The 22,549-nt window shown below is 36.9% G+C and overlaps 2 protein-coding genes and 1 non-coding gene across 9 annotated transcripts; 1 reads left to right on the top strand and 2 right to left on the bottom strand.

Moving 5' to 3' along the window:
- Window positions 1–2,376: 2,376 nt before the first annotated feature.
- On the bottom strand, window positions 2,377–7,458 carry LOC103702151 (uncharacterized). 5 transcript variants are annotated; one of them, XM_008784462.6, is made up of 4 exons: window positions 7,054–7,458; window positions 6,692–6,759; window positions 4,407–4,559; window positions 2,377–4,211 (listed from the first exon to the last, which is right to left on the bottom strand). In XM_008784462.6, the coding sequence occupies exons 3-4, from the start codon at window positions 4,498–4,500 to the stop codon at window positions 2,545–2,547; spliced, it is 1,761 nt and encodes a 586-aa protein (XP_008782684.2). In that variant the 5' UTR covers window positions 4,501–4,559; window positions 6,692–6,759; window positions 7,054–7,458; the 3' UTR covers window positions 2,377–2,544. The 5 variants fall into 5 exon arrangements, with proteins under 5 accessions (XP_008782684.2, XP_008782683.2, XP_088558631.2 ...); XM_008784461.6 differs by having other exon boundaries at window positions 4,407–4,562; window positions 7,054–7,239; XM_088702505.2 differs by lacking the exons at window positions 6,692–6,759; window positions 7,054–7,458 and adding an exon at window positions 6,386–6,511 and having other exon boundaries at window positions 4,407–4,562.
- A 3,109-nt stretch (window positions 7,459–10,567) lies between these two features.
- On the bottom strand, window positions 10,568–21,033 carry LOC120109487 (uncharacterized). Of its 3 annotated transcripts, XM_088702508.2 has the most exons (8): window positions 20,137–21,033; window positions 19,687–19,767; window positions 18,907–18,981; window positions 15,234–15,278; window positions 15,017–15,106; window positions 14,826–14,927; window positions 12,149–12,335; window positions 10,568–11,881 (listed from the first exon to the last, which is right to left on the bottom strand). In XM_088702508.2, exons 1-7 carry the CDS (start codon window positions 20,857–20,859, stop codon window positions 12,153–12,155), a joined length of 1,299 nt encoding a protein of 432 aa, XP_088558634.1. In that variant the 5' UTR covers window positions 20,860–21,033; the 3' UTR covers window positions 10,568–11,881; window positions 12,149–12,152. The 3 variants fall into 3 exon arrangements, with proteins under 3 accessions (XP_088558634.1, XP_038979167.2, XP_038979168.2); XM_039123239.3 differs by having other exon boundaries at window positions 10,568–12,335; XM_039123240.3 differs by lacking the exon at window positions 19,687–19,767 and having other exon boundaries at window positions 10,568–12,335.
- On the top strand, window positions 10,603–10,676 carry TRNAI-AAU (transfer RNA isoleucine (anticodon AAU)). Its single transcript has one exon. It is a non-coding gene; the product is annotated as a tRNA-Ile (tRNA).
- Window positions 21,034–22,549: the final 1,516 nt, after the last annotated feature.

Consider the following 22,549-nt stretch of genomic DNA (forward strand, 5'->3'; position numbering starts at 1 on the left):
TAAGTTCCAGCTTAGCTAAAAAAAGGCCAGAATAAATTTTTAAAAAAATAGAAAAGAGAGTTTAAAGAACATCTAGTTTTGTTAAAGAAGTTATCTCGCAAAATCATTAGAGCTCGTTTCGTTCGCAGAAAGCATTTTTCCTCATAGGAATATAATTCTTGTAAAACAGATTCCTAGGAAGAAGATCCCTGAAAAAGTACTTTTGGTATGTTTGACTGACCATAGAAAAATGACAGATTTTTAGAGTGCTTATGTTTGGTTGACCATTCACTTTTTTGAAAAAATTACGTGTAATTCATATTATATTCTTAATAAAAATTAAGTTTTTAATGCCTCTCTAATACTAAAGTATATTTTTTAGAAAAAAATAAAAATAGAGTGATTCTCGACTAATGGAAAAATAAATTTTCCATATTTCTTATGAAAATTTTTTTTTCATAAAATGTGGAAACCATATTTTCATAAAAATATAACTTTTTCATTTTTAAAAAAAAAAAGAAATTCGGCCAAACAAAAAACATCTCATTATTTTTTTTGTTAACCATACTTCGCTTTCTTCCCTTTTCGCGGACCAAACGGGTCCTTTGGGATAGCATCACGGCACCTAGAATTTCCCAGTTGCATCTAAGAAAACGCCCCTCCATGCCACGGGCACTTCTCGACAGGGCTCAATCTCAGTCACCGCTCGTTGGCCCCACCATGCCCATCCATGGACGCGGTCGAATGCCGATATCTATCCACTAGGGCCTAGAGCTGCCGACTAGATGACAGGTGAGACGCGAAACGTGAAGTCTCGCATCTCAGGTCATGCAAGCTTGACGCCAGAATCACGTCCAGGGCCAAGTGCCACAGCACTAATGCTTCTTTCTAGATGTAAGCGTGTGAGACGAGCACCAAAAGTATAAAATAACGGCCGTGGCGTACTATTAGAAGTCCCAAAAAATATAATATAGTGATTGGAATAAGCAGCAATGCAGACATCCCAACGTACGATGGCTGCAATAATTGTCATTATTTTAATCATAGACCTCGCAGATATCGGCCATTCTTTGTTATTATGATAAAATTAACCTAATTAATCCCATATTTAGTTCAAACTGTTTCTCCACTCATTGGAATTAATAGCAAGACCACGGATACCATGTTTATCCTCGCCCCAACTCAGAATTTAACTTAAAAAACTAGCTAAAATGTATTATTTAGATTTCTTAATTTTATATAAATATTCAAAATTCATCCAATAAATAACCGATGTGCGATTAAACACACGTAATATAGATAATTTAAAAATCATTAAACACATATAAAAAGAAAAAAAAATAAAGGTCGTGCTCTGCAAGCATTGATATAAACAAAATGTCTCATATTTGGCTTTGTGTAGATGTACAGGATATGTATATACCTTGATGTAGAGGTACACCATGTGAAGGTGGTGGGGGCGGAAGGAATCCTTTGTAAATAATTGGAAAAATAGAAGGGACCATTAAAGAGGCAATCAAGACTTGTGAAATCTTGATGAGAATGCATGATCTATTTTTTTCGTGTAAATTGCTGCCGACCATTCATTCACCAGAGGACCACAAAGAGGACAAGGGCACATTGATGATCCTCGACGAAAACGAAAGAAGAGAAAAGAATAATAGATAGCATATTGGAGGCTGACAACCACGAACACACCAAATTAATTTTTAATGACAAATCGCATGTGCAACTAAAACTTTTGACCAGAGAAAGGCTGCACCAGACCTCAGGTCCCGATCACTTATAAACTAGCTAAAAGATGATATCATTGGACTGCTGTCAAAAGTTTAGCACTAACTGCTGACAATACTTTTTACTTTAACTACAAATTCAGAAATTGACCCAACTTACCCCTTCAAGATCAGACCCTGGACACCTTCATGTTCATGAATTTGTCTGATCTAATTCCTTTCAGCCTTATTCAGCAAAAATCATAACAATCCCAAATTAACAATACTTACTTTGGATCACCTGGAGCAAAAAATGGTGTACATCATCTCATGCCCCATGTTTTAACTATGAATTTCAATGAAACAATGATTAAGATACTTATATGGTAGTACGGATGATCGAATTTATGGAAATAGGACGAACTAGCAAAGTGAGTTCAGAGATCAGAAAGAACTCATTCAACTATCCAAAGCAAACACAGATCAATGTCCAGTTAAATTAGCTGCAGAAACAAGATGCATTACCACCGAATTATTTGAAAGGGGAAAAAAAGGGAAAGTCATTAAGCATTCTCAAAAAGCAAAGTGTCTAATGAGAACAACTAAACCTCTTGCAAGAAAAAGGGGACAAAAGAATCAAATGATCCACTTGTAAGACAAACAATCACAGGCAAAACGACTAAAATTAATCATGAACTACCGAGGGTAATCATATAATAAAGTATAGCATAGTCATTTTACATCCATAATAAAAACTTTATAATAGCCCTAGAGAGCTATAACCGGATAGAAGAAAGAAAAGTAGGGAAACAAAAAGCCTGAAATATACAGGACAATTACCCTCATAAGAAGCTCAAGTTGCCATCACCACAGGACGCTTGTGGCCCTGCAGCAACTGCCTGAGCTGATGATAGCCATCACGGTAATGTTCCAGCGAGAAGCACAGTTGCCTTATAGCCTCCCTCTTCCCCTCAGCACCATCAGAAATCTCAACCTTCTGCCTGTGCACCTCCTCTTCCAGCTCCCTCACCCGCTTGCTTAACTCCGCAGCAGCTTTTTGCGCCTCCGTAATCCCTATTATCAGCTCAGCATGCTCCAAGTGTAACTGACATAAATGCTCATCCATCTGGCTAATTTGATCATCACGGCACTTCACATCATCAATGAGGGTGTTCACTTTAGCATGAAGAGTCTCCTTCTCAGATGTTAGTATCTCAAGTTGTAGGTTGAGAGCATCTAGACTTTGATTTAGCTCAGCAATGTGCTCACCACTCTCCTTAGATGCTTCCATCTTCTCAGCCTCAAGCTGTCTTATATCAACCTCTAGCTTAAAGAGTTTAACCTCAAGGGAAGCATTGGATTGTGACAGGTTGACAGCTTCAGCTTCTAGTACAGATTTCTCCTGTAAGAATTTCTCAGCAGAACTAGCTGCCCTCATTTCCAATTCCTGAATCACATTCTCTAGCTCTGCAAGACGAGCTTCAAGCAGCAACTTCTCTCCCGAAATTTTATCAACTTCTGCATTCAGTCCCTTGACGACACCTTCAAGATTTTCAACATCAGCCTCAAGACTGGACTTCTCTTTCAAGAGTCTTTCAGACAAATTGATAAGCTCAGTTTTGCACTCCCCAATTTCAAGATCACGATCTGATAATTCAGCTTCAAACATCTGAGAGGAAGCTGCCATTGCTCCCTTTAGATCCTCGATTTCATTCTTATGGGCCGATATCTCAGCTTCTAACACAGCAATTTGTTTCTCTAATTCGGCAACCTGCTTCTTTTCCAAACTGAGCTGAATGTTCTTAGTTTCTATAAATGCATTCCTTTCCTCAAGCTTAGTTTGAAGATTCACAATCTCTGCTTCTGAATCCTGAAGTTTTGCTTTCTCAATTATCAACTCTTCCTCCAATGCTAAGATCTTTGAGCTAAAACCCAAATGATTCCCGTTCTCTATATGTTCACATTGGCCATTGGAGAATTTTTCCTCTTGTATCTGGAGCTTCTCCTTCACATCAGAGAGTTCATCCTCTAGCTCAAGTATCCTGTCATGCAGCCTAGAAGAAATGCTGTCAACATTAACTTCCTTCACATCATCAGATTCAGATTCAGATTCTGATGATGATGAAGAAAAGGACCCATCGCTCCCCTTTCTGGAGACATCTGAGCCGCCACCAGATCCAACAAATAAATGGAAGCCAGAACTTCTTGGGCTTGGCTTAGGTCGTGGTGGCTTGCGCTCAGGAGTGAGCTCAGGAGAGAGTGTTGGAGACACAGGCGGTTCAGAACCAAAATCAGATCCATTGCCAGATCCTTGAGATTGAAGTTCTGATGGAACATTCTTGCGCAGCTCACCTGTCACATTATCATAACGCTCGGCTAGGGCACGGTACATGCGGTAGAAGTCCTCAACATGAGAGATAAGCATCGGGCGCCTTTCATAATACATCTCAGCTTTCTTTGCAAAAGAATCCCCCTCCTCTTCAATCAGTTTCAGCATTTCCTTGACACGTTTATCCATCTCTGCATAGGATGGTTAAGTGTAATCTAAGTGACAAAGATGATGCACCATTTGATCCAATCAGATATTCTTCAAAATAGTACATGAATACAATTATTAAACCATTTTCCTTAGCATATACAGGATACACTTTGCACCAGAAGAATTTTATAACAATATAGCACATGAAGGAAAAGGCAAAATAGCTAAACACTCACCTTCAAGATTTTCCAGGAGCCATTTAGAGTTTTTGGGACTTATATGACTATTCCACCACCATGAGTGAGATTTTTTAGATGCCATCCGCTTCATCTTTAACAACCAGCAAGACTGATTCGCTCAACGGAAGTTTTAGGAAAAGACTGCAGATTCTGCTGCAAGACATGATAATAACCAATAAAAATTGGCATGTGAAGAATGAGTAAATAGTGCATTTAGAAAAAATGAGTCTCTTAACTTCAACCACAGCTAACCATAATGGTCAATGGTATGGCATAAGGTCTTTTTTCCCAAGAACATATGTATACATGCTTGTATGTATATGGATAGACATACAATTGACTTGTAACTGAGCCAACTGAGTAGATACGGCATGCTTCGTGCTAATATTAGATGGTCAAACTTAGCTTGATGTGAAAATAGTGGAGATGAATACAGAATGATATCATGATAACTGCTAAACATACAAAACCATACAGACATGCGCACAAGCACATGTGCATTCTCAGACAGTTTAGAGCACCAGCATGTTTGATCTCACTATTAAATATAAAAATTTATTTTTTTTATGAGTTTGTGTGCAGGTTGTATCCAGAAAGTCTCAAAATTTCTCTACAACAGTAGGCATAATAGTGTGCTCTAGTAACAAAATAATGATATATGCATCCATAAAGGAAATCATACGGCATAGGTATATTTTTTCCGTGTAAAGACCCATGGAACACAGTTTAGTTTGCTTTATGAGCAGAAGCAACTCACATAATATGACAGAAGAAAGAAATGTAGTGGACCAGAAAAATACAGAACCTGCCCCAGTGACACTAGTACATAGCATGTAATCCACACCAGAATCTTAGAAACAAAGTGATCAAACATAACAAGTTAAACTGATTTGACCGAGGGACACAAATGGTGCAACAAACAAACAGCATGACAAACCTAAATTACAACAGTGTAACCACAATGAATCAAGACAACAACAAAGATAAAAAATAGAAACAGCAAGACACAACAAAAACTAAGGCGACATTTATCCATAAAATTGAGATGGTCTCTGTTAATGCAATAAGGAGCAATCCTTCAGCAACATCTATGCATAGAAGAGGTCCAAAAGACAAAGAAAAAGGAAAGATTTCACAGAGGGAATTACTACTATAATATTATCTGCAAGACACATAGAATAAGCCAGAGGACCAAACTTAAGGACTTTCTCAGGGGAAAAAGGAGCCAAATTTAACAACAACCTAAACCAACCTCCACAAATACAAGTTTCAAAGACCACCCATATAGAAGAAAAATCGACCAGCAGCTATAAGGCGGTATGGAATTTCATTGATCTCTGCTCTCAAGGAATAAACAAAGCAGTATTTGAAATCAAACAACAGATAATGTTCTCTCATAGTTGATAGGTCCGCTAAAGGATTTAGTGTTATCCTCAGGGTAGCAGTATGCTCAAGAAAATACCATATGACACTTAAAAAATATCAAATGGAAATTAAAACCCCGTCTTGTGCTCATGCTACCAAATCTCAGAAAATTCCAAACGGCACCAGGCAAAAAGCACACCTTCTACCAAATTAGTATTACAATGCAGACATTCACGAAAATAAGGTAGAGGATAAGACTCGGATAGAACAAATCAAAACAAGTCACATCCAGCCGTTTAGAAAACAGATATTAAAACAAGCAAATCAAAGTATTACCAAGTTCAATTTGAGATCAAGAACAGGAAACAAGGCATCCAATTATTCCTATCCTAGGCTAGTCCAGCTACACCGCAAACAGGCTATTCAATAGCAGTTATCAGGTATAAATCAGAAGACACCTTATTCAACACACGGATCCTTGTTAAAAAGAGAAGGTCTGAAACTTGAGGTGACGATGATGGTACAAAAAGCTTATTTAAGATCCAAGTAAATGGACTTGCTTTCGTAAGAGAGAGTTTAGTTTCATGATCCATGATCACATGTGCACCGACCTAATTGAGCAGCTCTTGGTCAATGGGTCGAAATAAATGAATAGCTCTCTCTCTCTTTCTCTCTCCCCCTCTCCCTCTCCCTCTCGGGTTTACCTTTAAATTTTATGGAAGATTATGATGAGACGTGCTTGTATCAGATCCAGATATGTTCTAAAAAAATGATGAAAGGATGATCTTGACCATAATGTAAAATTACCAATATACCCTCCCGTGGAAATCTCGGTGCGTCAAATGCAGGAATTATTAATAAATTAAACCGGTAGCAGAAAGCAAACAGCGTCTCTCCTGATGGGATGGATTGATTACCTGTTTATCTTCTCCGGCAAACGCTTAGCGGTAGTGAGAGAGATCCAGCTAATTCCAGGAGCTTCCACCTGAAAGCCAGCAAATATATTTATTAATTTAATAAAAAGAAGTCAATGAATAGGATCGACATTTTTTTAAAAAAAAAAAACAAACAGTATCTTGGTCATGTTATCAAGTTATCAAAAAAAAAAATTAAGCAAATAGTCGCTCTTCTTAAATCCTTCTTGAATAATACTACGTTGGAGGTTGAAATCAAACGTATGGATTTTAAACCCGGGTAAGAAAACAAGTAACACTGCATATAAAAAGAGGGAGAAAGAAAATCGAAGATTTAACTCCGAAAAATGGATAGATGAAATCACCTCCTATGATCCTATCCAAGAGACGGTTCTCAACTCTGTTTTCCAGGCCGAACCGCCGTCCGATCTGACGATCCCAGGGTTCCAACCTCTCACTCCACCGAAGAAGGAAGCCGGAATCGGAGAACACCGAGGACCAGAAGAGCCACAACTCTTCACAGAGAAGGAAAAAAGCTAACGAAGCACTCCGCCTGAAGCGGTGGGATGTCGGTGTTATATAATCGAGCCATGATGACCAAATTGCCCATCATTAAATGTCGGTTTTGTAACTCCAATGTGATTATTTTAGAACAAATCCGTGTTTATGTTTTCTCATTAAGGAATGAGCTGTTAGGAACTCGGGCGCCTGCAGGATCCCCACGCGGGCTCATCAATGCGGTTGATAACATGCTGCCTCGACCGTCCGATTACGCGTCGTATCGCCCCAAATTTGACCAGATATTTTGAAATTTAACGAGGGTTAGTTCGGAGAAAGTACAGCTGGCGCCGTGGGTCACGCGGGCGGAGGGGCCCGCGGCTTTTTGTGCGTTTTGAGGGCGAGTGGCGCGGAAGGAGCGGCTCTGTAGCGCGGTGCAGGCGCGGGAGATTCAAACTTCGAAACAAATTATTGGAATTGCCAGGGCTTTCGTCAGGCGGGGCCGGCTTGGCACGAGATGAGACGCCGCCAGCGGAATATATATATATATATATCCTGGATAACTGGGAACAGTGGAAGGAATGGGGATAGGAACTGGGGAGGGATAGTTGGAACTTGGAAGGTGAACTGTCGATTGGGGGGATGGACCGGTATGGAATGGACCCATCCGCGCATTGATTGAAGCCTCGAAGGTTCACTGGCGACCTGCCAGATTACCAAATAAAGAATGATATTGAAAGAAATGCTCCCTTCTTATCTTGAAATGAAAAAAAAAATGGGGCATGTTTGTCAACTTCGGAGATCCCTCGGGATTAAAAAGAAAAACCTCCAGGGATTGTTTTATCCCATGTGAATTGGGGCTTCCTTTCTCTAGCCGGGTCCTGGCAAATTTGAACAAGTTTCCAAGTACTTCCCTAGAGTTTAAATTATCATACCAGCTTTGTAATCGTTGAGATGAGTAGTAATTGCACTATCTTGCGTTGAGATTTTTAATTGCATGTACTCTAATCATCCTGCACAAAGACTTTATTAATGAATGATCAATGAGTCTTGGATGCATCTATAATAGTCTATATCAAATCCCGGATATGCATTTCTAAGCATTTAAACCTGAATAAATAAAGCGCATGTGAATCTCTCTTTCTCTTACCATCAAAAAAAAGGCTACATGTTGTAGGATAGACTTAATTGAGAATTTTTCTTTTCTATTTTGACCAGAAGAAATCATGCTTGTACCTTTTTCATCTCAAGTTTAAAGCATCACCTATCAAGCCATCTTCATGGAATGCAAGAGGTAGAGGATGCAATCTGGACAAGTTCAATAAAGACTCGTGACCATCGATGCAAAAGAAACTGGGTTGGAAGCTACATTGATAATATTTCATGTCATCACTGAAAATTTATTAGACTTTACTTCTTTTTTCAAAACAAATTCGGGACTCGGCGAAAGATCACTTTTCATAAATGAATCTCATCAAAGAATTTTCTACTCCTCCGTCTCTTTATGGTCTCCGATAATTATGAACTTAGAGAGCAAATTGGTAGGACGTAGCCTAATACCAATCCTTTTTTATGGGATAGATTTTGGTATTAGCCGATCGTAGCCTTCCCCCAAGTGTTTTAATTTGTGGTTCTCATGCCACTTTTTTGGTGGCGCCTCCATCTTATTCTCAAAAAAAAGAAAAAAAAAGTCAGAAGAATTTCACATATTACTTTCTTTTTCAAAAAAGAATTTTGCTAAAGAAAGAAGTTTACAAATGAATTCTGCAAATTTTTGTGTTGCTGCTTGAGATTCAAGAGAGAAAATATCTTGAAATGCTTACGATTCATGCATGAGGATAAATGCAGCAGTTTCCAAATATGCGAAGATAAGACCTAGCTGCTGTGCTTCAAGGGAGGATGCAGCTCATTGTTTGTACTGGCTAATGACCTACAATTGTGCAACCTGAAAGTCGATTTTAGTTGCCGAGGAGCAATAATATTTTCAAAGGTTTGGCCATCTAGACAATGCGAAGAAGCATGCAAAAGTAGTAGAGAAACACATCAAGAGGGCAACGCAATAGCTGCACTTTGCAACCCACAAGATGCAGCAGGGGCTTTCTTTTTCCCTCTGCAAGCATCAAAGGCCAACTCTAACAGGAAGAAATGATAGGCATCCATAGCAACAAATCAGGAATCAAACCCTATGCATCTCCTAGTTTAATAGGTTCATTTTATCGAACATCGGATGGTTTGTTGCATCGTTATATAACACAAAGATGGCATATTGAAATAATGGTGGGGCACAACATGGGTTGCTCGTCCATGGGGGGCACTTGGGCTGACAGAACCAAACCCACCTTCCCCTACCATGCACAGTAAACCTAGATATGATAGACCTTATAAACTTGGATACAGAAGATGGTACCTCGAAATTTCTGATTCTTAATAGCATCTTCTGGTCGGTCAGCATAGTTATCCTTCTTTTGTCCCAAAGTAGAACCAAGGCCTTCATAAACTTTACTAATCAAGTCATCTTGTACAAGCAAGCTTTTAATATGCTTTTATGTTCATTCAACATGAAATTTTCCATCTTTAATAGTGTTGAGGCGAAAGGATCCTAATATTAGAGCACCATCCACATTTATAACTAGAATGGCTGGTGTTATGACAAGTATGATAACAATTGGAATATAACAATAGAAATGATAAGGTCTATTGAGGGGCAGATAGGGCAGGAACCACTTTAGTCCCTTACTGCTTGAGTAGCGGAAAAAGGTCGTGCTTATAAGGATCTCATTCCATTTCCTTTGCGAGGGCCCTTTTGATAGCGGCGAAGGTCGCACCGAAGGGACAAAACCGTGTGGGGGTGAAGTACCTACGTGACCCTTTTCTAGAGCGGACAATATCTCGTAATGGGGGCCGTCCATTTCTGTGCTCTAACAGTTAGTGTTTTCATTGAGAGCCCCGCCAAAATTTCTCCGCACGACCCTTCCCATTAGAGGGTACTATTAGGGGGTGGATGGGGCAGGAACCACTTTAGTTCCGTACTACTTGAGTAGCAAAAAAAAGTCGTGTTTATAAGAGTCTCATCCCAATCAAAGCTCTGGTTTCAATAGAATGTGACAAGCATAAGGGCATCTAGTTGCAAAATTGGGATCTAATATGCGTAAAAGTGTAAGGTTCATCTAAATTGAAGACTGGTTTCAATAAAATGTGATAGGTGGTTATCTAGTTGCCAAGTTGGGATTTTCATGTTGGCTAGGATGGGTTAGATTGTACGCTAGCTATAAGTTGAAAAGAGATTACATGATGCGGTCATTTTGTAACTTAACACGGCCAATTAGCTCAGTTGGTTCGAGACCTGCATGGACTATTTACACATTAATAAAACCTAAATGCTCTTTTAATCTTGATCACACCTAAGCATTCAACCTGGCCTATTAGCTCAGTTGGTTAGAGCGTCGTGCTAATAACGCGAAGGTCGCAGGTTCGAGACCTGCATGGGCCATTCATTCTAAATACTTTTTATTTATTTGCTATAAAATATAGCAAAAAAATATTTTTTTATATAGAATATAATTATTTGTTGGCTATAAAATATATTCTCCTTTTATGTAGAATATGTTTGTTTTTATATCTTTCCGTGTGATTACCTGTTTTATTTTCAAAATGTTATATTAATTGATAATTAATATTAAAAGACATAAGGTTTTCAACATGTTTCAAAACACAAGATTCTGATCCTGTCCTCATGTAAAAATACAAAAGCTTGATACTGTCCTTATCTAGATTTACTAAGAAGCACCATATCCCGTCTATTATTTCATGAGTCCCGTCTATTATTTAAATATTGGAAAATCACCTTCCCGAAAGAACTATGCTCTCCATACAATTTATGTGCAGATGCACGTTTAGAATGAAGAATTATAATTATATTTTAAATTAATAAGCAAAAAATTTTAAAAACCAACCAAAATTATATTATTATATTATTTATTATTTAAAATGCTTCCGACATGGTTTGAGATTTAGACGTCGCAGGTACCAACCACCAATTAGGCTAAGGCTGGTTGGCGTCTCTTAGGTCATTAATTATATCAAGACCCAGATTTCATATTTCGATATGGTGTCCATAAACAAAATCACTAGAAAATCAATCTAAGGTTACTACGTAAATGGGAAATAAGATTTATGACATGTCTCACTATGGTTTATTAATTATATTAAGACCGAAATATTTTTTTATACTAATCATGGAATCCTTCTATAATCAAAATGGGATGATGACATGGCCTTTAGTTCACTAGTTGCAAGGAAGTCCAAATTTCATGATTCTACACAGCGAGGACAGAATCACTTCGAAATCACTATAAAACATGAGAAATGGAATTCGATGACAAGGTCCTATATCATTCATTAATTATATATGACCGAAATTTTCATATTTATTTAGTAATAAGTCTGTAACTCACTAATTATATCGAATTAAAATTAAAATTTTATTTAGTGACCATACAATCATGTTAGGTCCCTATATGAAAAATGAGATGACATGTTCTCCATAGTTCCCTAATAATAATAACATCTAAATTTCATATTTCAATATAGTGACCGCTTACCATTCTGTGTCCTAATACAAAACATGATAAATAAGATTCAGTGGCAGGTCCCTTTGTCACTCCTCCATCATACTAAGAAAAATATTTCGTGTTTCTGCCAAGTCACCATCACATTTGACGTGGACATGCAATACAAAAGAAAACGGCAAGCACCTTTGCTTCAGTATCAAACATTTTGTACAATAAGTACAGATGTCTACTGATACAAGACAATATTAGTTAACAATCTTGTAACAATAATAAATGGACACATGGAAAATCATATTTGTTAATTATTATCAAAGCATGTAAAAAATAACTCAAGTATACATCAGATAAAAGATGATAAGAAAAAAAATCTAATAATGTAAAAATAGTAAACCTTGTTAATAGTCCATTGGAAGGTCCCAATCATCCTCTACATCTCTCATTTTCCGAGGGAACTTCTGGCGGGTAAAAGTTTTGTTACTGCTTTGACTGTGAACTGACCATGCTCTTCTTCTTCCAAAATCAGGATCCTCACCTATCTCATCTCTGGATATATCCACCCTTCGAGTATCCCAAATACCCTACAACAAACAAAATATCATTTCACTTCAAACTTTGAATAATGGTTTTATAAGTGAAAATTTTATTGCAGCTCCTCTCAATGGATAAAGCAATGCAACCGAATAATGAGAAACATCAACTACCAACGAGCACATATACTGCCCCTTCAACAGCTCATAAGAAGCCAACTACATGAGCAATTAAGACCTTAGGAATGGAACCCCTAGGATGAAACAGCAGTGAAACTGCATTAATGCTTATAACACGTTTTGTTGCAAGAAGTAAAAAGTATATGGAGACTGCAATAACTGATGATAAACGGTTGCTATTCAGAAAAGCAGTGCATGGATCAGAAATAGGCACCTAGATCGACTCAAGCAGATAAACACCCCAGAACAGAAACAGATAAATATGTTTATGCTGCACACTATAGTGACACAATAAAAGTTCCATAAACAATAATTTAAAGCATTGGAAAGGATGCATAATATCATCTGATCAAGTATTCTTTTTTCTCTTCCATTTTCATTCCAATTGTCATCCGTAAGGTCAAGAAAGTCTAAAATCAAAGAAACAGAGCTTTTCTACTTCTCTGACTCTTCCATAAGCGAAACATTAGGGTCATCACAAGAGAATGATTATTTATTTATTTGTTTGACATTAAACTCACATACGAGTAACTCATTCATCAGCAATAAGAATATGACAAGCAAGAATGTTACAAAATCCTATATAAGATTCAACTCGTCCAAATAAGCACTTTTAAAGGATTGCTAAATGGTGACAACGCTGCCATCTATGAGAAAATAATTGATGGAAAGACGATCATTTTAAAGCAAAAATTGCCATCACATTAACAAAATCCATACAGATCTATTAATGCTGAGTACAAAAGAATCAACCAAGCAAGAGCCAACCATGAAGCATCTAGAGTCAATATTTAGTTGTTTATGCAAGATGGTTTTCCCAGGTTTCCATGTGAAGACGAGAAACATGTGACAGCTTATGATCATGGCCAACAAAATCTGCTATCAAAAAATAAAAAAATAAAGAAAAATCACAGATGCCCCCATTTTGATGAATTCCTGCATTAAAGAAGCAATTGAAATGGGATTAAAATCCAAAACCAAGGGAATCAGACAAGACTAGGATCAGATATTCATTGCACAGTCCAAGTGGACCTCAAGTTATAATTTCTAGTCTTATCTTTTACGTTGATTTTAGTAAAAAGAGCACTGTAATTGATGAATAAGGTTATACCTCATATTCTTTTCAGGTATATGTCCATAAACCAAGGTAAGAAATCAAGGATATGGTATGTTCAGGTAGACAAGGTTGGTTACCTTTCCAAAGGTGTAATTTTATTTATAGAAATTCTTTTGATGGTGTTACCATCTAGCTTGGAGTTGATTTTAGTGCTCAACATTCTCTCCTTTTTTTAAAAATAATTATCATATTTTTATTGTTCAGGACAACAATGGCTTCAAGTCTGAAAAAGCAGGAAAATTCTGCTCTTTTATTTTATGTAATTAGTTTTGGGATTAGACTGTTTTAGCTGTTTAAAATTAGTTTTCCATATTTAAATATAAATAATACTCCTATTTAAATAACACAAAACCCTAATACAAATATATCTAGCACAATCTTGAATTATATTTGGGTCATTCTACTGTAGGCATGTTAAAAAGCCCGCATCAACAATCAATTGGTCATAATTTCAGGACATGACAAAATTAATCTTAAGGTTTTTTTTTTCTGGAAGCATGTTTACTAAAGAAAAGCATATAACTTCTATATTTGAAGCTAAATTGGATCCTTGCAGCATTTTTTCATCACAGGAGTTTGACTGGTTTTCATTTTGTAGTAGAGCACATTGCCCAGAGTTATACTGATGGAATTAATTTTTCAAACTACTTATTTTACTTGGATTATCAGTTCTCTTGGGCGGTTTTTGATCCCTTTTCTAAATAATTTTTGGTAAAGCACAAAGCTGATGGATATCTAGACTGATTAGAAGTGCACGTGTAAGCATGCTTAGAAGATTTAAATTTAAGTAGGTTCCAAGGTTCAGACTTCAGATAACAATGACTGGAAGCTTTTATGGTACATAAACAGATTCATATAAAATGAGAAAATCATGTCAAGTTATAGACACTTTTACACATGTTTTATGTATAGAGTGAATTTCGTCTACTTTGGTTTGGAGGTGTATAAGACAAACCAACCTGCTTCCTAACTCCCTCATTCCCTGTACCATTTCTCCTGGCAAATAGCAATCATGTTCCCTAGAGAATTACATCATTTTGGTACCTAGCATAGAGCTTCTATAAGTTATCATGCGGAAAGCATAGAGCTTTTATCAAGTTATCATGCTGAATTAGGTATGATGCAGCTGTACGCACTTCAATAATGATTATCATTGTTTCGCAGTCAAAGGCTTGTCTGGTATTATTTATGCTGATAAAACATTCAGTCAACAGGCTTGGGAGCAGAAATGAAGAAATATATACCTTTGTTAATCTTTGTACTCGAGAAGTAGCATGTTCATGCACTACAACAGTGTCTGACACTATTTCAAGCACATCCTCTACAAACAAACAGTAAGTACTCACCTGCGTGAAAGAGAAAATACAGTTACATTTACATTCAAACATGCAGTTTTACGTATAAATGTAATAGAAGAAAGGTTTTATTAAGCTACCAAACTAGATGGGATGATAGAAAAGCCAAACGGGTCCAACTCAAGTGACTCCATAGATCCTGAATTTATATTAAAAGTGTAGCCACGGACCTTAAAAATAAAGAAGAATGTTAAAACAATAGTAATGCAGAAGAAAATTTGCAACTCTTATACACAAGAAACTAAATGAATGTAACAATGGTTCATCACCACATGAATATTAAAGACTGAAACGCACCTTGCCGACACTGCGCCCACCTGACGTAACAACATTATATCCTACCTAACAAACAACACATGGTAAGCATTTCTTTTGATAGCTAAAACGCAAAACACCATCTCAACCAACACTGTTTTCAAGTAAAGGAACAACAATGTCATGTTAAATAATGTAATGGCTAAACACCTAATAAAGAAAGAAAAAAAGTTGCAGGCTTTATAGCAAAAAAAATTGAATCTGGGGATGAAAAACAATAAATAAAAATTCTATGAGCATTTCTATGCAAAATATAAAGAAAATCTAATTCTCCTAATACTTTTAGATGTTTCTTTACTTCTGATTTCTTGTACTAATATTATATAAGCAGAAAGGGTAGCAAACATTTTACCTAGCAAGCTGCAGCTATCAGAAATTTTATACTAAATTATAAGTTTGGGCCATGGTATAAATTATAGAACGGTTTTCATCTTTTTACATAAAACTCAATATGATATAACAAGGAGTTCTCTAATAAGGAAGTGTCCTAGATGGCCAATATGCTAAAGGCTTTTAGGGAGTGGGACCCTCCATTGCATCGGGTGACCAAGTATGCGATCCTATCTGTGCAGATTTCCCAACAGCACCAATAAAAAGTAAAATACAAATCAGAGTTATGGCATTCAATCTCATATTGCAAAAAATCCATGAATTTCTGGGGGCACTAGCACGAGCAAAAATGGTTGAAAAGTCTACTGTTTGAAAGAGAGTAAAACGACCCGAAATCCCAGGAGCTAATCCAAAATCACCTACTCGATTGACAGGCATAGCTTTTGTAGCTGCTTTATCTGCCTGAAGTCGTGTGAACCAGAAATGAATTAACAAATATGAAGCAAGACCTACTCCCTCCCATCCCAGGAATAATTGAAGAGAGTTATCTCCAGTCACCAACATTGGCATAAAAAAGGTAGGAATGGATAAATAACACATAAATCGAGGGCTATGCGGATCCTCAGACATATATGAAATGGAATAAAGATGGACCAAGCTACTTATGGATGTAACCACAATTAACATAACTACGGTCGGGCTATCGAACACGGAGTCGCTATTAAAGTACCAAAATAGAAATCCTACAAAGCTGTGCAACAAACTGAAGAACATGATTTGAATATTCATCAGAACAAATTGACTTTTCCACAGGCTCAAAACCAATATCTTTTGATAAGGACAAGAAAAATTAATTTCCTTGAAGAAATACCACAGCAGAAATGTAATTGAATATACCAAAGGACCAAACTTCCACACTTGGAAATTATGTATCGAACAAGTAATTAAATGCCTAATTCCAATATATATGCATTTTGATACAAATAGACATGAAAGATGATTTGCATATAAATGACAAATTTGAAGACAACTATACAATGATGATATGTAACAGTTTGCAACATGGCTTTAATATACGATCCAATAACCGTTCAAGGAAATAACCCAAATGATAGGAACTAACTCAGGTCTCAACATATGTACAAAATATATATAAAGAATAGAGGAGAGAAAAAACGAATATATTGTATCTTATCTATTTTTATTTAGGAAGATGAGAAAATACTGCTTTAAAATAAAAAAAGGAAAAAATTAAGGCTTAGCAACTCTTTCAATCATTCTATGAAAAATAAAATCTCTCTCACCCTGTTCTATGGAACCAAAAAAAAAAAGAAATAAAGAAAGAAATAACAAGAGTTTCCTCACCCCTCATGACTATCTCCACATTCTTTTCCTATCAAAGTAGTCATGTGCATTCCCCGTACAAAACATTTCCTTGCTTGATGGATCATGGTCATCCATCAAGTGCTCCCTCTTGAATTTGGCATTTGCTGGAATCATAACTATCCACCAACCATGGATATCTTGTTGAGTGCAGGCACCTGCATGTGAAGGCTAATAACAAAGCCAAAACCTGCAGAGGCCTGATGTTACCCATCTTGACCTGGGAACTGAATGAGCTGAGTTTGAACTAAATAAATAGCTCGACTCAGGTTATAATTGTAAGAATTCAGTTGAGATGGATGTCATCAAATCAGCTTGGATCAAGTCATTTGAAAAACCTAAAAAACAAAGGCGGTTCAAACTTTCAAATTACTATCTTCTTGGTTATCCCATTGCATGACGCATAAAGTTAAGTAAATTCACCCACTTTAATTTTTCTTGTTTCATGTTTTTATGTGGATGTCTTCTGTTCTTTTGTTGAATTTTTTAGGCTGGGATTGGACCAAACTGACACGGAACTGAAGTATTAAAACCTTTATTTAACAATCCATGACATCATCATTAAAATTTCACTATTTGTCCAATCATTATTTAATACAGTTAGGAAAAGAACCTTCCAATCATGTTCAGCCCATACAGAATTATGAAATTTGATTTCAAGGGATATCAAAGAAAAGAAACTATTCTCTGACAAAAGGTTACGCCAACATGCATGGCTTTAGGTCTTTCCATTGTTTTACTAAAAAAATCAATGCCATGATTAAGCCTTCAGAATATCGATCCATCAAGCCTCAACCATTCTGCTAATACTACTTTGTTTGACAAAAAGCATCCACTTCCTTTCTATTAGGGGTGGCAAAATATGACCCGACCCGCCAACCCGACCCGTGTTCGACCCGCCATAAACAGGTTTGGGTTTGGCCTAAACAGGTTCGGGTCGTAAACAGGTCGACCCGTTTAACCTGTTTATTAATTGGGTCGGATACGGATTTTAGATGTCTGACCCGTTTAAACCGTTTAACCCGTTTAACTGTTGGGCAGATTAAACAGGTCTAAACAGGTTAAACGGGTTAAACAGGTTAAACGGGTTAAACAGGTTAAACAGGTCTAAACAGGTTAAACGGGTCTAAACAGGTCGGGTTGGGCAGGTTAAACAGGTTGGGTTGGACAGATTAAACAGGTATAAACAGGTTAAACGGGTCAGGTTGGGCAAACAGGTTAAACAGGTCGGGTCGGGTTGGGTAAACAGGTTACCTGTTTATTAAACAGGTTAAACGGGTCGAGTCGGGTTACCTGTTTAATAAACAGGTCAGGTTCAGGTTTGCAATTCCTGACCCGTTTAATAAACAGGTCGGGTTCAGATTTATAGTTTTCTGACCCGACCTGTATTTGACCCGACCTGTTTATGCCTGACCCGATCCGATTGCCACCCCTACTTTCTATGTGCTAAATCTCTATCAAGTAGACCATTTTATAAGTGCATCAAACTTCATCCCTTTATCAGTACAAGGAACAACCAGAAGCAGGAATGAAATAACTAAATTGGATATGAGAAGCAGAATGAATCCCTGGGATGGAGCACCAAAGCAGGTTTGACTGTCCAACTACACAAACTATCATATCCGAAGAAAATCTTAAATATACCATTAACATGTAACGGAATAACAATATCAACAATTGGGCAAAGAATATCCTGGTCACCTAAATGCAGCAGAAAGAATTACGGAAGTGACAGGTGATAGTCACAAGGAAAAGTCACAAAATGCATAAGATAATTTTGTTACAAAATACAATGAAATCAGAAAGAGTCTCAAAGGATAATTTAGCACTGCAGAATTCCTTGGACAATGTTGGTTCAGTATCTAATACTGCTACTTGCCAGTGAAAAAAAATCTGAGGCTCATAAATATTGAGTTCTATTTAGGAAAACAAACTGACATACCAATGTCTCCAGGCCTATCATTTTAAGTTCATTTTCCATCACGCTCTCATCCTTGACAAGCACAACATCCCCTATCTGCAAATAATGTAACATGACCATATCAGATATATGATAAACAAAAATATCTGTCTGTACAACTGACAAGATGTACTGCTGCTATTGAATCAAGATGCTCTAGAAAGAGCCCAGATTTCGCATATCCTGTTGCTTAAGGAGATGAACTACCAATGTCATATAAACCAAATAATCATGTAAAACTATACAATCTATAAAAAACTGCTTTAAAAAAATTGTCATAATTATATGACTTTCTGGATGCAAAAATTATGAAATCTATGTTTCATGATCCTTCTGATGTGTTGACTGATCTAACTCAATTAACTTGTACTGACAGCTTTGTAATTACCCATCGCAATACCATTGAGGTTCCCTTAGAGAAGATCTTATTGATTTTTTTGGAGTATATTGTTATTTTAAAGTCACCCAGTGGAACTATTCTCATGTTTGTTTTTATGAAACTATTGTTGTACCAATAACACCTTTTCTTAAATAAATCTAGACTCTAAACATGTCCCTAAGGCAGCATGGAACAAACCAACTACCAATCATGGACTGACCTGGAAGGTCCTTGTGGATTGAAACTCTGTGCAGAAATATTACATTTTTTATGAATGGATCAAGGAAGACCTTTAGATTCTTTATGAACACAATGGTAAAAAAGCAGTTATGCTCCATGCAACATCACACAAAGCAGTAGCACGTGTTCAATTAAAAATTTACCTGACATATATCCTCAAGAAAAAACTTTTCAATTTCTCCAGATAGCAAATTTGGCCTCACTTCAACCAAAACTACGACCCACTGAATTAAATTTTCAAGAATAGAAAAAAAAATAAGTGAGTGAACCTCAAAAAGCAGCCTCAGTGGCTTCCTTTATAAATCTGTATTGCAAGCAGAAGGAAAATATGATGACTAAGAAGATAACAGAACAACATAGATGAAAAAATCTGCTGACATATGACCATCATTCATGACAAGTTTCGGAAAAGAAAATTAAAAGTTAAAGCATGTGTACAAGTTGGAATACTTCCATCACCATTTTTTAATTGAATTTGAATATTAACACACCTGTTGCCAGCCAGTGAATGCATCTCATTTGTTGACAAAAAAAATGAAAAGATCTAAATTGTTTCTTCACGAAAATTGTTTGAATAATAACACCTCACTTACTGATCTCGTGTCCACCCAGAGCTGCGAGACAAATCCCAAACTACGAGCAGATTGAATGCTAATCACCTGCTTCGCTAATAAATTCGATCTTCTCATCAGCTTCCTTCCACCTTTCACGCCCAGCTGCCCAACAAGACCTTCCACTTCCTCGTGATTCAATGTGTCAATCCCCGGACCTTCAGAACGAATCAACTCATCCTCCTTTAGATCTTCCATGCCCTTCTCTTTTTCCTCTTTCTCTAACTCCCTCTTCAACTCAAGAAAATCGAAACTTGATGGGACCGAATCACCAATATTCGAACTTTCTTGCTTATCCCCTGATTCAGTTGCCGGATTCAAGCCATCTTTACTGCTCGACCGTCGGTCAACGAATTCATCAAATGATTCGTACTTCCTGGGCTTGTTATCACCTGAATTACCGCTAATACCTTCAGAATTCGATCTAATTCGCGCGGCACCGCAGTTTTTAGAGGTTCCAAGAAATCCACCAGAAGCCTTTCTTGAAAGCCCAGTACTACTGCTTCTTGGCTTGAAACCATCTCTCAAGATATATTGAGACAAGATTCTACCTTGTCGATTGGTTTCTCGATCCGAGTCGCGTGAATTCCACCGGTGTGCAAGGATTCGATCATTGATCCGTCCTGAGAGCTCGTTTCCACGGATTCTTGGAGCTAGGGTTCCGAATTCGTGCGACAAAGGAGCTAGAGAATAGCAATCGCACATCGCTAAATCCTAGCGTCCGAGATCGGAGGAAGGTTGAGCCCCGTGGAGTGACGAAGCCCTTGAACCCCGCAATGGTTTTGGGCGCAGGACAGGCGAGACGGAAAGACAAAAAACCTAAGATAGCCTCCACCGGAGTCCGTACACCGTTCAGCGGACTTTAATCGGCATATATTTGCCGAAATTTGTTCAGACTTCTTATACGCCCATGCAAATCCTTGTCACGTAATTATTGACCGACTTTCTATTGGCCTCTCGTGTGAATTAACTGTGACATTTATATAAAAATCTTATCTTTATATATTGTGTTATTTTTAAAAATTCTTATGATATATTTGAATTGATATTGACAAACTAATTGCTGGCAGCAACTCGAGGTTGACATAACTATTTTTTATATGAAATCCTTGAAAGAATATGTTGCATATAAGCCCCTTATGTAGACCATTAATTCTACTAATGTAATCTAATTAAACTTTTTTTGCTAGATATGGACTCCATTACTGCAAGCTCCTCTTCCATCCACCCTCGTTTTATAACCTACTATCATGTAGAGAACTGGATCCATATGAATTATGTTGACCATATTGCAGCTCTAGCCATGATTGTATGGATCATTCCTCCATTAATGAACAGTAATACGAGTGGATGATATTGTTGCATTATTGACAACAGCTTGCAAGACAAGAGGTAGCTATTGTTATTTATGCAACATAGGGACCACTGTTTTGCTTTCTTTCTTCTTTTTTTTTTTTGATAAAAGACCACCTCTTTAGTTATAAATATTTGAAAAATTAATAAATTGACCATTGCCCACTATTGACAGAGCAATACTCTATTGCATTGCAAAATGGACAAGTTGAGATAATTGAAAATAAGATGACAAATTTAGGTTATTAGCAATTGGAATAGTGAAGCACATGAACGGTGTGAAAAAAAAAAAAGTAATCAAGAAGATGATATTTTACGAGCATCCTTTTTAATGAACATGCTAGTATGATGCATGGTATGGTTTAGGGTTCAACTTGAGCTTGAGCCCAATCCACGTTTTGAAATTGTTCAAGCTTGCCTCGGCTAAGCTTTGACTTTAGCTTTTCCGTTAGTTCTTTTTGGATAGACCTATTGTTGAGGCTCAAATTGCCTATAAATCCAACTCTAAAAAATGATTGAGCTTGGCTTGTTTTTCAGCAAAGCTGATTTTGAATGAGCAAATATCAAACCAAACCCTATTAGCTTACGAGCAGCTTTATTCATTAATAGCCCTAGTCATAGACACTAAGAATGTTAATTAATTAATTGAAGTATCTCTTTTCTAATGGACATATGATAATAATGACGACGATAATAGAAACCTAGGAATAATTCTGCACATTACTTGACATGGTTCCGATCACCATGCTGGTAGAGTAATTCATATTCAGCCATGTTTTTAATTTTAAATTAACTTATCTAGTCAACTTGGGCTAGAATAGAATCTCCAAAAATATACATTTCCATCCAATGTTTCATAATGGACTTAATAATAAATGAAGAACATTAACTAGCTACTCCCGATGCTTTGCACCCATGACAAGAGCCGCTTATGGTCTTCTAATATTCATCATTACTTCGACTTTTATAACTTTTAAGAGTATCCTTTCAATTTGACATTGAAGTAATTTCTCTTATGCACGTATTGTAGCACAGTCTTTTG

This window comes from Phoenix dactylifera, chromosome 8 (assembly GCF_051530095.1).
Source record: "Phoenix dactylifera cultivar Ajwa chromosome 8, Ajwa_hap1_PhDact_Kaust_v1.1, whole genome shotgun sequence".
Classification (NCBI taxonomy): Eukaryota; Viridiplantae; Streptophyta; class Magnoliopsida; order Arecales; family Arecaceae; genus Phoenix; species Phoenix dactylifera.

Excerpts from the sequence above, each read along its gene's own strand:
- LOC103702151 (XM_008784462.6), bottom strand. The coding sequence starts at position 4,500 with ATGAAGCGGATGGCATCTAAAAAATCTCACTCATGGTGGTGGAATAGT. Across the intron at positions 4,212-4,406 it reads GCTCCTGGAAAATCTTGAAG|AGATGGATAAACGTGTCAAG; the intron begins GTGAGTGTTTAG and ends CATCCTATGCAG.
- LOC120109487 (XM_088702508.2), bottom strand. The coding sequence starts at position 20,859 with ATGTGCGATTGCTATTCTCTAGCTCCTTTGTCGCACGAATTCGGAACC. Across the intron at positions 14,928-15,016 it reads CTATCATCCCATCTAGTTTG|GTGAGTACTTACTGTTTGTT; the intron begins GTAGCTTAATAA and ends TCTTTCACGCAG. Across the intron at positions 12,336-14,825 it reads GAGTACAAAGATTAACAAAG|GGTATTTGGGATACTCGAAG; the intron begins GTATATATTTCT and ends TGTTTGTTGTAG.